Source organism: Bufo gargarizans, chromosome 3 (genome assembly GCF_014858855.1).
Source record: "Bufo gargarizans isolate SCDJY-AF-19 chromosome 3, ASM1485885v1, whole genome shotgun sequence".
In the NCBI taxonomy this organism is placed as follows: domain Eukaryota; kingdom Metazoa; phylum Chordata; class Amphibia; order Anura; family Bufonidae; genus Bufo; species Bufo gargarizans.
In genome coordinates this window covers 37386966-37401692 of record NC_058082.1, presented here as the reverse complement: position 1 = coordinate 37401692, position 14727 = coordinate 37386966, and the positions used below count along the sequence as shown (strand labels likewise).

At 44.0% G+C, this 14727-nt stretch overlaps 1 protein-coding gene across 1 annotated transcript in view; it reads right to left on the bottom strand.

Annotated features, from left to right (window-relative positions):
* DLG2 (discs large MAGUK scaffold protein 2) overlaps positions 1–12413 on the bottom strand; it is a 708566-nt gene extending 696153 nt beyond the window's left edge. Inside the window, exon 1 of the mRNA XM_044284933.1 lies at positions 12312–12413. Coding sequence (XP_044140868.1) covers positions 12312–12413 — 102 coding nt within the window. The remainder of the gene's footprint in view (positions 1–12311) is intronic.
* Positions 12414–14727: the final 2314 nt, after the last annotated feature.

The window sequence follows — 14727 nt, the reverse complement described above, 5'->3', positions numbered from 1 at the left end:
AACAATCGCCCAAAAAAATAAAAAAAACTATGGCTCAGAATATGGAGACACTAAAACATAATTTTTTGGGGTTTACAAAATTATATTATTGTGTAAAACTTAGATAAATAAAAAAAAGTATACATATTAGGTATCGCCGCGTCCGTATCGACCAGCTCTATAAAAATATCACATGACCTAACCCCTCAGATGAACACCGTAAAAAATAAAAACTGTGCTAAATAACCAATTTTTTGTCACCTTACATCACAAAAAGTGTAATAGCAAGCGATCAAAAAGTCACACGCACCCCAAAATAGTGCCAATCAAACCGTCATCTCATCCCGCAAAAATCATACCCTACTGAAGATAATCGCCCAAAAACTGAAAATTATGGCTCTCAGACACTAAAACATGATTTATTTTTTGCTTCAAAAATGAAATCATTGTGTAAAACTTACATAAATAAAAAAAGTATACATATTAGGTATCGCAGCGTCCGTAATAACCTGCTCTATAAAAATATGACATGACCTAACCCCTCAGTTGAATACCGTAAAAAAAAAAAAAAAAAAACGGTGTAAAAAAAGCCATTTTTTGTCACCTTTCATCACAAAAAGTGTAATAGCAAACGATCAAAATAGTGCCAATAAAACCGTCATCTCATCCCGCAAAAATCATACCCTACCCAAGGTAGTCGCCCAAAAACTGATAAAATTATGGCTCTCAGACTATGGAAACACTAAAACATGATTTTACATGTAGGTATCGCCGCATCCGTGACAACCTGGTCTATAAAATATCACATGATCTAACCTGTCAGATGAATGTTGTGAATAACAAAAAATAAAAACTGTGCCAAAACAGCTATTTCTTGTTATCTTGCCTCACAAAAAGTGTAATATAGAGCAACCAAAAATCATATGTACCCTAAACTAGTACCAACAAAACTTCCACCCTATCCTGTAGTTTCCAAAATGGGGTCACTTTTTTGGAGTTTTTACTCTAGGGGTGCATCAGGGGGGCTTCAAATGGGACATGGTGTCAACAAAAACCAGTCCAGCAAAATCTGCCTTCCAAAAACCGTGTGGCATTCCTTTCCTTCTGCGCTATGCCGTGTGCCCGTACAGCAGTTTACGACCACATATGGGGTGTTTCTATAAACTACAGAATCAGGGCCATAAATATTGAGTTTTGTTTGGCTGTTAACCCTTGCGCTTTGTAACTGGAAAAAAAACATTAAAATGGAAAATCTGCCAAAAAATTGCAATTTTTAAATTGTATCTCTATTTTCCATTAGTTCTTGTGGAACACCTAAAGGGTTAACAAAGTTTGTAAAATCAGTTTTTAATTCCTTGAGGGGTGTAGTTTCTTAGATGGGGTCACTTTTATGGAGTTTCTACTCTAGGTGTGCATCAGGGGGGCTTCAAATAAGACATGGTGTAAAACAAAACAGTCCAGCAAAACCTGCCTTCCAAAAACCGTATGGCATTCCTTTCCTTCTGCGCCCTGCCGTGTGCCCGTACAGCAGTTTACGACCACATATTGGGTGTTTCTGTAAACTACAGAATCAGGGCCATAAATATTGAGTTGTGTTTGGCTGTTAACCCTTGTTTTGTAACTGGAAAAAAAATATTTCAATAGAAAATCTGCCAAAAAAGTGAAATTTTTAAAATTATATCTCTATTTTCCATTAATTCTTGTGGAACACCTAAAGGGTTAACGACGTTTGTAAAATCAGTTTTAAATACCTTGAGGGGTGTAGTTTCTAGAATGGGGTCATTTTTGGGCGGTTTCTATTATGTAAGCCTCACAAAGTGACTTCAGACCTGAACTGGTCCCTAAAAATTGGGTTTTTGAAAATTTCTGAAAAATTTCAAGATTTGCTTCTAAATTTTTAAGCCTTGTAACATCCCCAAAAAATAAAATATCATTCCCAAAATGATCCAAACATGAAGTAGACATATGGGGAATGTAAAATAATAACTTTTTTTTGAGGTATTACTATGTATTATAGAAGAAGAGAAATTGAAACTTGGAAATTTGTAATTTTTTACAAATTTTTGGTAAATTTGGTATTCAGTGTCATGAAGTACAATATGTGACAAAAAACAATCTCAGAATGGCCTGGATAAGTCAAAGCATTTTTAAAGTTATCACCACTTAAAATGACACTGGTCAGATTTGCCAAAAATGGCCTGGTCCTTAAGGTGAAATAAGGCTGTGTCCTAAAGGGGTTAAAGAGCATCTGTCAGCAGTTTTGTACCTATGACACTGGCTGACCTGTTACATGTGCACTTGGCAGCTGAAGGCATCTGTGTTGATCCCATGTTCATATGTGCCCTCATTGCTGAGATAAATGATGTTTTAATAAATGCAAATGAGCCTCTAGGAGCAACGGGGGCGTTGCCATTACACCTAGAGGCTCTGCTCTCTCTGCACTTTGACAGGTCCAGGTGTGATGACATTTTCACTGCCTGGTCAATCAAAGTGGATTGGAAGCGGCAGTTGCAGAGAGAGCAGAGCCGTTAGGTGTAATGGTAATGCCCCTGTTGCTCCTAGAGGCCCATTTGCTTCTAATAAAACATCATGTTTCTCAGCAATGCGGACACATATGAACATGGGACCAACACAGATGTCTTCAGCTCCTAAGCGCACATGTAATAGGTCAGCCAGTGTCATAGGGACAAATCTGCTGTCTTAATAAATGTATCTATACTATCTGTGTGTGTGACACCTCCAGTCTATTCTTACACAGCTTCACACTGCTCTCCCCTGGCTTCTGCTTGTAGGAGCTGACAGAGAGAAATTCATCACAAGCAGGAGGCAGGGGAGACGGGCTGAAGCTACATCACTGACAGTCTGCAATGTGAGTCAGGACCGTTCACACAGTGTTCGGTCAGTGATTTCCATCAGTGATTCTGAGCCAAAACCAGGTGCAGGTCCAAAACACAAAACAGGTGCAGATCTTTATTATATTTATTATACCTAATCTCTGTGTAGCCCCCGCTCTTGGTTTTGGCTAGCAATAACTAATAAAAATCACTGACCAAACACTGACCGTGTGAACGCGACCTCAGGGGACAGCAGTCACTGATCTACCAAAGCGGAACAAGGGCAGAGTAATGAGACCACGTCACCTCTGTCTATGGCAGGGATGGCCAACCTGAGGCTCTCCAGCTGTTGCAAAACTACAACTCCCATCATGCCCGGACAATCTACAGCTATCAGCCTACAGCAGGGCATGGTGGGAGTTGTAGTTTTACAACAGCTGAATAGCCGCAGGTTGGCCATGCTTGGTCTAAGGTAATGGCAAGTGTAGGCTGCATTAAGAAAACCATATCAAAGGAGAAGAAGAAGGAACCAAGATGGTAGAAGACCCATAAGTGGCACTTCAAGAAAAGTAAACATACACAAGGCCTCCAGCTCACGAATGTGTGTGCCCTGTGGCCCGCAAAATGCGGGCCGCAATGCACGAACACATTCCGTGGGCCAGCCGCAGCGGATCGCTGACCCATTCACTTTAATGGGTCCGCGATCCGCCCGTTCCGCAAAAAGATAGGACATGTTCTATCTTTTTGCAGAACGGAAGTACGGGACGAAACCCCACAGAAGCACTCCGTAGTGCTTCCATAGGGTTCCGTTCCGTGCTTCCGTCCTGCACCATTCCGCATCTCAGGATTTGCGGACCAATTGAAGTGAATGGGTCTGCATCCGTGATGCGGAATGCACACAGAACGGTTCCCGTGTATTGCGGATCCACAAACAAGATCCGCAGTACGGGCACGGGACACCTACGGTCGTGTGCAGGAGGCCTTAGTCTTTAATAATAGCCTGTGCTGCACTAGACAAAACTCCTAGAGTTCTTCTTTAAGTCACTTTCCAGTAGGACTATGGGGCAGTCATCTTGTGTGAGCTTTACAGAAGACATCTGGACATCAGAAAATGTCTCCCTGAAAGAGTATCGTGGGCATGCTCTGCGCCATGTGCAGCAATGGCCGTGCATACTGTGCATATCCTCAGCCCAGAGATACACCTGGATGGTAGGAGTACTCTGTCCACGTGCCTCGACTGCCTGTCCTTATAACCCCCTTGCTTACGGTATATTAACCCATATGGATGCCTGGGTCCTTGTATATACTGATTACTAAATGAAATACACATACAAAACTTGATATCACATCACTTGTCCCGACGCGTTTCCCCTTACAGTTCTAAAGGTTCGTCAGGGGACACAAGTATATAAGTGTGTGTCAAAGATATACATCAGATACAATCTGATGTATATCTTTGACACACACTTATATACTTGTGTCCCCTGACGAACCTTTAGAACTGTAAGGGGAAACGCGTCGGGACAAGTGATGTGATATCAAGTTTTGTATGTGTATTTCATTTAGTAATCAGTATATACAAGGACCCAGGCATCCATATGGGTTAATATACCCTAAGTAAGGGCGTTATACGGACAGGCAGTCAAGGCACGTGGACAGAGTACTCCTACCATCCAGGTGTATCTCTGGGCTGAGGATAGTCTGAGGGATACCTTAGGGACAGACACTAGAAACCCATACGTGTTGCCCCTATCTCCTTCAGTCAGCATCAGTCCTCTGCCTGGTCCTTGGTTGCGCTTTTCTGTGTTTGTCCATGTCCACTTTTGTCCCCCCGGTAGGGACCTCTATTTTAGCAACTTTGAATAAAAGCTATATTTTAGGTAGTTGGTTTCAGTGACAGTGCTTTCTACTACCCCCAAAAAATTTTTACAAAAAAAATACACACACAGCAATGTAAACCATTAAAAGCCATCGGACAGCTGTGAACGAGGACGCACATCCAGGATTAGGCGGGATCCCTGCCCGTATGTAACCACGTTCCAGGACTCGAACCCACAAGACGCTGGATGCTTACGCTCCACTTGGCACCGCGGAAAGGTTTGGAACGCGCTGCGTCTGTGCTCACCAATTCCAGCAATTCAGGTTAATGACGATAAGAAGCCTCCAACAACCGCACAGACAATAAGTAATATGTAAAAGACAAAAGGTCTGACAATGTACCCAGGAGCTAAAGATCCAGGAATGACAATGTATCCAGGAGCTAAAAAGACTTCAAGGGCTTGTGCCACAACATAATCGAGTCTCCATAAATACTTGTCTGATCAGTGGGGGGGGGGTCTGGCCAAGCCCCATTAATCTCAAGAAAGGGCCCAGCAATTATGTTCTGCTGGAGGCCACATCATTGCTGAGGCCAGAGAATGGCTGCAGTGGTGCACATGACCACGGAGGGGACGTCACACTGCGGGTCCACTGAAGAAAGAGAGGAGGTGGGAGCTTCCCATAAAAAAAATTTGGGGTCAGAAAACCCCATTAGGGTGTCTGCACACAGTGTGGATTGCGCACTTTTCTGCAGTGTAGCACAGTACCAGCAAACTAATCTAATCTACACTTTGCTTTTTCCTGAGGTTTGGAAATGAACCTGCTGTGCGGATTTTGTCATGTCCGCATGTCAACAGTTGTTGTGTTTTTCTTATGCAGATTTCACCCTTTTCAATGGAAGAGATCTAAGGAAAACCTGCATCAAATCTGCAGAAAAAAATGTCACCAAAAATGTGATAAATATTGTGGATTTATATGCGTTTTTGGTGCACACAAATTTGCACCATGTGCAGCCTCTCTTAAAGGGGTATTCCGGTAGGTAAAAGTCCTGTGGACAGAGGATAACTATCAGATCAGTGGGTGTCCTTCCGTTGGGATCTCCAATGATCACGAGAACAGGGGCCCCGTCCCCCCTGCAGGCCCCCTGCTGCTCCCCTGAAATTACCAGGGCGGCTGGTCGCAAATGTGCGCGGCTGCTCCGTTCATTTTTATGGGAGTTCCGGAAATAGGTGAGCGCTGTACTCGGCTATGTCCAGAACTCCCATAGAAATGAATGGGCCGCTGCAGTAAGTTCAGGGGAGCAGCAGGGACCCTGCAGGGAGTACGGGGCCCCCGTTCTCTGAGGATAGGTGGATACATTTTACCTTCTCAATACCCCTTTAAGGAAACAAATGATACAGACAGGGAGGGTGAAAAAGAGGGAAAAAAAGAAAAAGGGAAGTAATGGGAAAGGAAAATACAGGAAGGGGCCAAGAAATGGAAAAAAGTGGACTGGAAAAAGGAAAAGTGGGGAAGTAGGAGAAAGGGCAAAAGAAAGAAGATAAAACCATCAAAGCGAATAAATACGAAACACATGGTGTGGAGGGAAAGGAAAGAAAAGAAGAGGGAAAAGAAGGAAAAGAAGCTGGAGGAAAGGCTAGGCCCAAGTGAGGACATGGAAAAGAAGGGAACAAATGGAAAGAGAAAGGTAATGAAGAAGACAAATTACAGGGATTGTCCGACAGATCTGAATACTTTTTTAGATGCGTATAAATAAAAATGTAGTATAGCTAAAAAATTGTTCAATAAAATGCATCTGTACAGCGCCACCTGCTGTTCTTTCATTTCCATATTTCTCAGTTCACCTCAGTAACATCACCGAGGTGGTCACACATGCCCAGTTCCATCCTTCAACTACCACCAGCTACATCTGTAGAGGCTACGGCTACACGACGACAAAAAAGGTACAACTACATTGTGACAAGTGTAGCACCAATGTCGCACCAATTTTTTTGTAATGCAAATCTATGGTGCTGCACTGCGACATGCTGCGACTGCAACATGACAGTCGCACAAAAATCCATCTGGGATGTTTTTTTTGCATCAGTCGCATCGCAGTGCGACACCATAGACTAGCATTACAAAATTGGTTGCGCGACTTTGGTTGCGACACTTGTCACCATGTAGTCCTAGCCTTGTAGAGAGAGGTCAGCTGCAAAAAGGATACTCCCCCTGAACTGTGATAGGGAGAGTGCTTCAGCAGAAACAACACACCCCCTGAATGGTGATAGGGCAAGAGCTGCAGCAGAAAGGACACACACCCGGAGATGTGATAGAAAGGGAGCGGCAGTAGAAAGGACATGCCAGCCCTGAGCTGTGATATGGAGAGCTGCAGCAGAAAGGACATGCCACCCCTGAGCTGTGATATGGAGAGCTGCAGCAGAAAGGACATGCCACCCCTGAGCTCTGATATGGAGAGCTGCAGCAGAAAGGACATGCCACCCCTGAGCTGTGATATGGAGAGCTGCAGCAGAAAGGACATGCCACCCCTGAGCTGTGATATGGAGAGCTGCCGCAGAAAGGACATGCCACCTCTGAGCTGTGATATGGAGAGCAGCAGCAGAAAGGACATGCCACCCCTGAGCTGTGATATGGAGAGCTGCAGCAGAAAGGACATGCCACCCCTGAGCTGTGATATAGAGAGCTGCAGCAGAAAGGACATGCCACCCCTGAGCTGTGATATGGAGAGCTGCCGCAGAAAGGACATGCCACTGAGAAAGGATAGATCCTCTGAGCTGCCAGCCTAAAATAAATCTAGCAGAACAATCGGAGCAATGAATGGAGAGATCTCTGGATCCATGTGAGGTACAGGACCTGTTCGCGGCGGAACTAATTTTTCCTGAAATTCTGATCAAAGTCCACTTCAGATACTTCGATTGGCTCAACACTACTGAACTTCTTCTTCTCTTCCCAACATAAATCCAATGCGTTTTCCTGCAGCCGCCACTAGGGGGAACTCAGTGCCAAGTGATTTTTACAGCTGTCATTGCGCTCAATGGTAACTGTATACATTCCAATGTGCCAAGCTCCCCCCAGTGGTGGCTGCAGGTAGCCAGTTTTATAATATATTAATATGAGAGCAAGCAGGATTTTCAGAGGTGTAAGGGGGAGATTTATCAGTGTATTTATGCCAACTGTTTGGTGTCAATACACTAAGAAATATGGTGTTCAGAATATTAATAAATCACCAGTTCCACTTCTGCCGACACAAAAGTCGGCTACAGCGAGTGACGCAGAATGTGACTTTTTTGTTAATAATTTCCCCCACTTAATTAAAAAAATTGTAAATTTGTCAGAAACTATATGAAGTTTGCTATGGGGCCCAATCAGCATTGGACTGGCCCACCTGAGTACCGGTGGGCCCTGGCTCTGGTACCATAGTGGACCCTAAAGGTCCAGGAGAAAAAAGATATGGATTTGGAGCTGCCTTTGGAGACTCATTGATGATATGGGGGTTGGGCCTCAAAAATTATTTCCTCTGGTGGACCCAAGAAACCCCAGTCCGACCCTGGGCCCTATGAGTTTGCCCTGTGTATGGCCATGCATTTAGGGGACACAATCAATGGGTATTCGGTTGAACTAGCTCCTTCTTTAGTGTCTTCTTCTGGATCAAAAAGAGATAATCACAAGTAATGGTATCTTTACCATAAGGGACCTTTGCCCCTTAAGACAATATTACTATGTGACGGAGTTCTGCTGCAGGTTTACAGAACCATGGAAGCGAGACATCATCAACTCCATTCAAAAATGAATTCTACTTTACGGTAGAGACGTACACGTCATGTATAGTGACAGTAAGTCATACATCAGATCCTGCTATCACATATAGGCTGCAACTGTCAACCCAATGACCTGATAGACGGCTGCAAAAAAGTCTCATTACAAACAACCCAAGTTAAATATCAATGTGCCAAAAAATGCACAGTGTCCTACTCTTTCATAAATCCTTTACTTCTGTTAATAGATTTAGCCCAAAAGGCTGGAGATCAGGACAGGTGACACAGGGTCAATCCTGAAAGGCTAGGAACCTAAAGCTCAGGCACCATCCCATGAAGTAAGGCACCCTATATACCCCAGGGAACCCTGGCTTTGGGTGAGGACCGATTAACTTGTGTGCGTACTGGTCTTTTAAGAGCCAAATTGAGCATGTATGTGCGTCCAAAGGGAGCGAGCAACAGGAAGCAAGAAGACAGCAGTGGGGAGGGCGAATCCAGTTTCTCCTACTGAAAACATATATGGGGGTCATTTATCAAACTAGTGCAAAGTAGAACTGGCTTAGTTTCCCATAGCAACCAATCAGATTCCACCTTTCATTTTCCAAAGGAGCCGTCCAAAATGAAAAGTGGAATCTGATTGGTTGCTATGGGCAACTAAGCGAGTTCTACTTTACACTAGTTTGATAAATGACCCCAATAGTATTATACCCTATGGACAGGTTTAGAACATATATAAGGAGCTTTTCAAATCTACATACTAAACATACATCCCAAATGTGGAAGTGACTGAGCCAATCTAAAATGAAAATGAATTCAATTTATCTGATTACAAATCCTCCCTCTACAATCTTGTTACCATGGTAACAGACTACAAACAAACCACGTGTAGTCTGATCCTGTAGTCATATGAACCTCCACTGCCTCTAACCCTTCTTTTCTGTGAATTTGCTAAGTAACCCATGACTGTATGATCAGACTACACAAGGTTTGTTTGTAGTCTGTTACCATGGAGACACATAGGTATGTATAGAAGCTGTAGACACAAAATGGTCAGCGATTTTCAATCAAGACTATATGCAAAGTTGCTTCATTTCTATGCCTTTTCGTCTCTGCAAAGTAGAATGTGATTTGGTGACAATCAAACAATGGGTTGTGGTCATAGAGTTACTGCTGGGTGAGAGAAATATCTCTGTAAAATGACAACTTTTTACATTTGTTTTATACAAAGTTGTCAATTTACAGAGATATTTCTCTCACCCAGCATGGGTATATGTAAAAATACACCCCAAAACACATTGCCCTACTTCTCCTGAGTACGGCGATACCACATGTGTGACACTTTTTTGCAGCCAAGATGCGCAAAGGGGCCCAAATTCCAATGAGTACCTTTAGGATTTCACAGGGCATTTTTACGCATTTGGATTCCGTGAGGGGTATGGTGAGTTCATGTAAGATTTTATTTTTTGTCACAAGTTAGTGGAATATGAGACTTTGTAAGAAAAAAAAAAAAAAAAAATATATATAAATTTCCGCTAACTTGTGCCCAAAAAGAAAATCTTCTATGAACTCGCCATGCCCCTCAAAAGTGATCTTTTTATAGAGCCGCAACGATTTGCTGCACTGAAAGAGCACAATGGCCTCCATAATTCTTAAATGGAAGACGTTTGGAAGAACCAGGACTCTTCCAAGAGCCGTCTGCTCCACCAAACTAAGTAATCGGGGGAGAAGGTCCTGGGGTCCAAGAGGTGACCAAGAATCCAATGGTCCTGTGTGCAGATGCGAGAAACGTCCAGAAGGTCAAACATCACTCCACCAATCTGGACTTTATGGGCGAATGGCCAGAAAGAAGCCTCCCCTCAGTAAAAAGAGACACGAAAGCACCTAAAGGACTCTCAGACTGTGAGGAACAAGATTTTCTGGTCTAGTAAAACTAGGATTGAACTTAATTCCTCAATTCTAAGCATCATGTCTGGAGGAAACTAGGCGCCACTCATCACCTGCCAAATACCATCCCTACAGTGAAGCACGGTGGTGGCAGCATCATACTGGGGGGGAAAGGGAGACTGGTCAGGGTTGAGGGAAAGATGAATGGGGCAAAGTAAAGACATATTCCTAATGAAACCTGATCCAGAGCGCTCTGGACCTCAGACTGGGCTGAAGGTTCACCTTCCAAGCAGACAATGACCCTAAAACACAGCCTGGACAACTGAGGAGCGGCTTAGGGACAACTCTAGGAATGTCCTAGAGTGGCCTAGCCAGAGCCCTGACTAGAACCCAATGGAACATCTCTGGAGAAACCTTAAAATGGCTGTCCACCAACGGCCCCCATCCAACTTGACAGCTTGAGAGGATCTACAGAGAAGAATGGCAGAAAACCTTGTGGCCTCATCCTCAAGAAGACTGGAGGCTGGAATCACTGCTAAAGGGGCCTCAACTAAGTTCTGAGCAAAGGGTTTGAATACTTATGTCAGTGCGAGATTTTAGTTTTTCCTTTTCAATAAATTAGCAAAGATTTCTAACATTCTGTTCTCACTTTCTCATTATGGGGGACTAAGTGCAGAACGATGGGGGGGTGGAGGGCCGCAGGTTGAGCATCCCTGGCTTAGATGATATACTGAGTTCTGCTATGCTGACAAACTCAGCTCCGCCACATTGACAATCTCGACCTTGCTATATTGTCAAAGGAAACTATCCTAGGGTGACAGACTCAGCTGGATACTCTGTTTCATCAATACACTAGTCTGGTAAACTGACATGTTCAACTCTACTATGCTGACAGCCGCAGCCCTGCCTAATATGCTGACAAACCAAAATGCAACAACGGTGGCTCAGATACATCAAGTGCATTAAATATACCCAGCCCTGCTATGCTGACAGACTCGGCTCTACTACGGCGACAAACTCACATCTACAACACTGCAAACAGCGGAAAACTAGGCTGCAACACTGACAAACTCGGCCCTGCTATGTTGCCAAAGTAAGCTATCCTACTATTACAAATACTACTCTGATACCAAAATCTGTTTTAGGCCTCATGCACACGACTGTATGTATTTTGCGGTCTGCAAAAAACAGATCCGCTAAAAATACGGATGACATCCGTGTGCATTCAGTATTTTGCGGAACGGAACAGCTGGCCCCTAATAGAACAGTACTATCCTTGACCGTAATGCGGACAGTAATAGGATATGTTCTATTTTTTTGTGGAACAGACGTACGGACATACGGAAACAGAATGCACACGGAGTAACTTTTTTTTTTTTGGGGTGAGCCATGGAAATGAATGGTTACGCAGGAAAAAACGGGACGGACACGGAAATAAAATACGTTTGTGTGCATGAGCATTTACTGGGCTGCCAAATTCAGCTCTTCTACGTTGCCATACTGTGCTCTTCTGACATACTCAGCTCTGCTATGCTGGCACAGTCAGCCCCCCTCATTGCCTGATTGAGCCCTGCACAGCTCTGATGAATGGACAAACTGGGCTCTGCTGCATATATACATAAAGATACAAATGTAAATAAATACATATTACAAATATAGATAAATATACAAATGTAAATAAACAAACATACAAATATAAACAAATATAGATCCATATATAAACATACAAATGTATAGAAATACTGTATACATCTACACCTGCAGATTATACACTTGATGCCCTCTAAAACTCTAGATTATCATCTGTTTGTGCAAATCCCATCGCTTTAACGCCCCTCGGGAAAACTTGAGCGCGTTCTCACACCCACACACTTTAATTCCAGGTTCCCCCCTTCACCCACCATGCCAATCACATCAGATATGACCCCGTACATTCCACCCCCCGCCTCCTGGGGGCAGCCTGTAGCCCAATTCACCAGTTGCAGCAACCGCCTTAACGAACGGTTCATCCCGAATGAAGCGACATTAACCCTCGGCTTACCTTGCAGCCAAACATCAACGACAAAGTGTTGTTGGTGCATGCAACTTTGCAGTGGCAGATCATTGGGGTGAAGCAGGCGGGCTGCCGGACAATAGGGCACATTCCTTTACTGCTGCAAATCCTGCATCCTTCCAGGTAACCCACCCAGGTCCCGGGGGACGGTTAGCACCATATGTCTATCACCAGCAGCACAGAGGACACACAGCGGCCGGACGGATGATGCATCAGTGATGAAGGGGATGATAGGATTCCCCCCCTTTGTTTTCTCCAGTGGTCAAATTACTATAACAAAAGGGAATGGAGAGGGACCCCCCCCTCCTTCCCTCTCCTATAGGATCTGCAAACCGGAGGGTCTACGCTTTTCCATAGGATGGAGAAGACTGCGGATCCTGAACTGGTTGGTCGCCAGTGACTTACTGCAAGGCAGAGTGCTGGACATGGACTAGTATCTGCAGGAAATCCTCAAAAAGGGAGGCATTATTCCTCCCAATAAAAAAAAAAAAAAAAAAAGACTGAAGATGCTAAAAGCAATTGCATCAGCTCCTTGCTTTATATGACCGGGATAGAAACGCGTACACACACAGCTGTACAGCCCCGCAGATGGCAGCCGCAGCAATGGGAATAGTGTGTGCTGCAAGTCACAACCCAGCTTACTCCGGGCATATTCCAGCAAGTCACAGAATCACTCCACAGTTTAAAGCTGCACGCTATATGTAGCAGTGCTGAGTGTGTTGTCAGGCCAGTCTCACCATGAGGGCTTGTTCACACGACCGTATATGTATTTTGCGGTCCGCAAAAAAAATGGATGATGTCCGCGTGCATTCCGTATTATGCGGAACGGAACAGCTGGCCCCTAATAGAACAGTACTATCCTTGTCCGTAATGCGGACAATTTTTTGGCGGAACGGAAATACGGAAAACGGAATGCACACGGAGTAACTTCCTTTTCTTTTCTTTTTTTTTTTTGCGGACCCATTGAAATAAATGGTTCCGTATACGGTCTTTAAAAAATAAAAAAAACGGAACGGACGCGGAAAGAAAATACGTTTCGTGTGCATGAGCCCTGATAGGGTGGTGGAGGTTGTACAGGTAAATTATACTGAGTTGTCGTAACTCCTGGTATTATCGAGACAAGAGATAAACACGTTTGGCTCTGCTACATCAATACAGTATACCTACCTAGGAGATTGGTATTTCTTGAGACATCCTACTTGTCTGCCAAGTATCTGCTTATGGGAAAGCTGGGACCCCGCCTATACTACTCCCAAAGGGCTCTTGGAAAGCTGGGTGCTAACACTATACAGTATATATGGGCCCCTAGCTGCTAGTCGGGGCCATATGCAGCTGCATCCTCTGCACCCCCTGGGATCACACCCCTTATATCTGCATGGCTTGAAAAGAAACTGTTGAGCAGGTATGTGAAAAACCGCTATCCCTGAGGGATACATACTGTACGTATGTCAGTATACGGGATGGGGGGGGGGCTGCTTTTAAATCACATGCAGACGGGATCTGCAGAGACAGCATTTTATCAATGCAAGCAGCTGTTGCAAGCAAATCACCGCACGGATCCCGTCATTGGCTGCCTGCAGAACGGCTGAATGAGTATGACTGCCGAGGAGGACCAATTACATTCATGAAGGGTGAGATCATGTATGTGCCTCTATTATATACGGTATGAATGGTGCTTGTGCGGTATTGTTACATTTATTATCACATAGGTCTCAACTGATAGCCCCATATACTGCTCCATTAATGCCGCCCTACAGCACTCAATACCTTAGGAAAACAATGAATACGGCATATACTGCTCAATTAAAACCGCCATACATTGCTCAATTAAACTGGCCATACCTTGTTTAATTAATACTCCCCGGATTATGCTCAATTAATGCACAAATACATTGGTCAATTAAAACCGCCATGCAGCACTCCCTTAAAGTTCCCTCTAGAGATGAGCGAATTTTATATTTTTAAATTCGTTCACGCTTCGTTTGGTGGTAAAAGCAGAATTGTCTTATGGGATTCCGTTACCACGGACCATAACGCAATTCTATGACGGAATGCCTTTAGAGGCATTTTGTCAAAACAGACGTCTATGGGCTGCAAAACGGATCCGTCCCCTTTCCGTTATGCAGGGGAGTCCTCTCCTGATCCTGAGTCCTCTCCTACATAACGGAAAACGGGAGGGATCCGTTTTGCAGCCCATAGACTTCTATTATGACGGAATGAATAACGGAATGCCTCTAAAGACATTCAGTTATGCATTCTGCCGTAGAATGACGTTATGGTCCATGGTAACGGAATCCATAACGCAATTCTGATTTTACCACCAAACAAGCGTGAACGAATTTGATAACATGAAATTCGCTCATCTCTAGTTGCCATACCGTATATAATTAATCCTCAATGAATA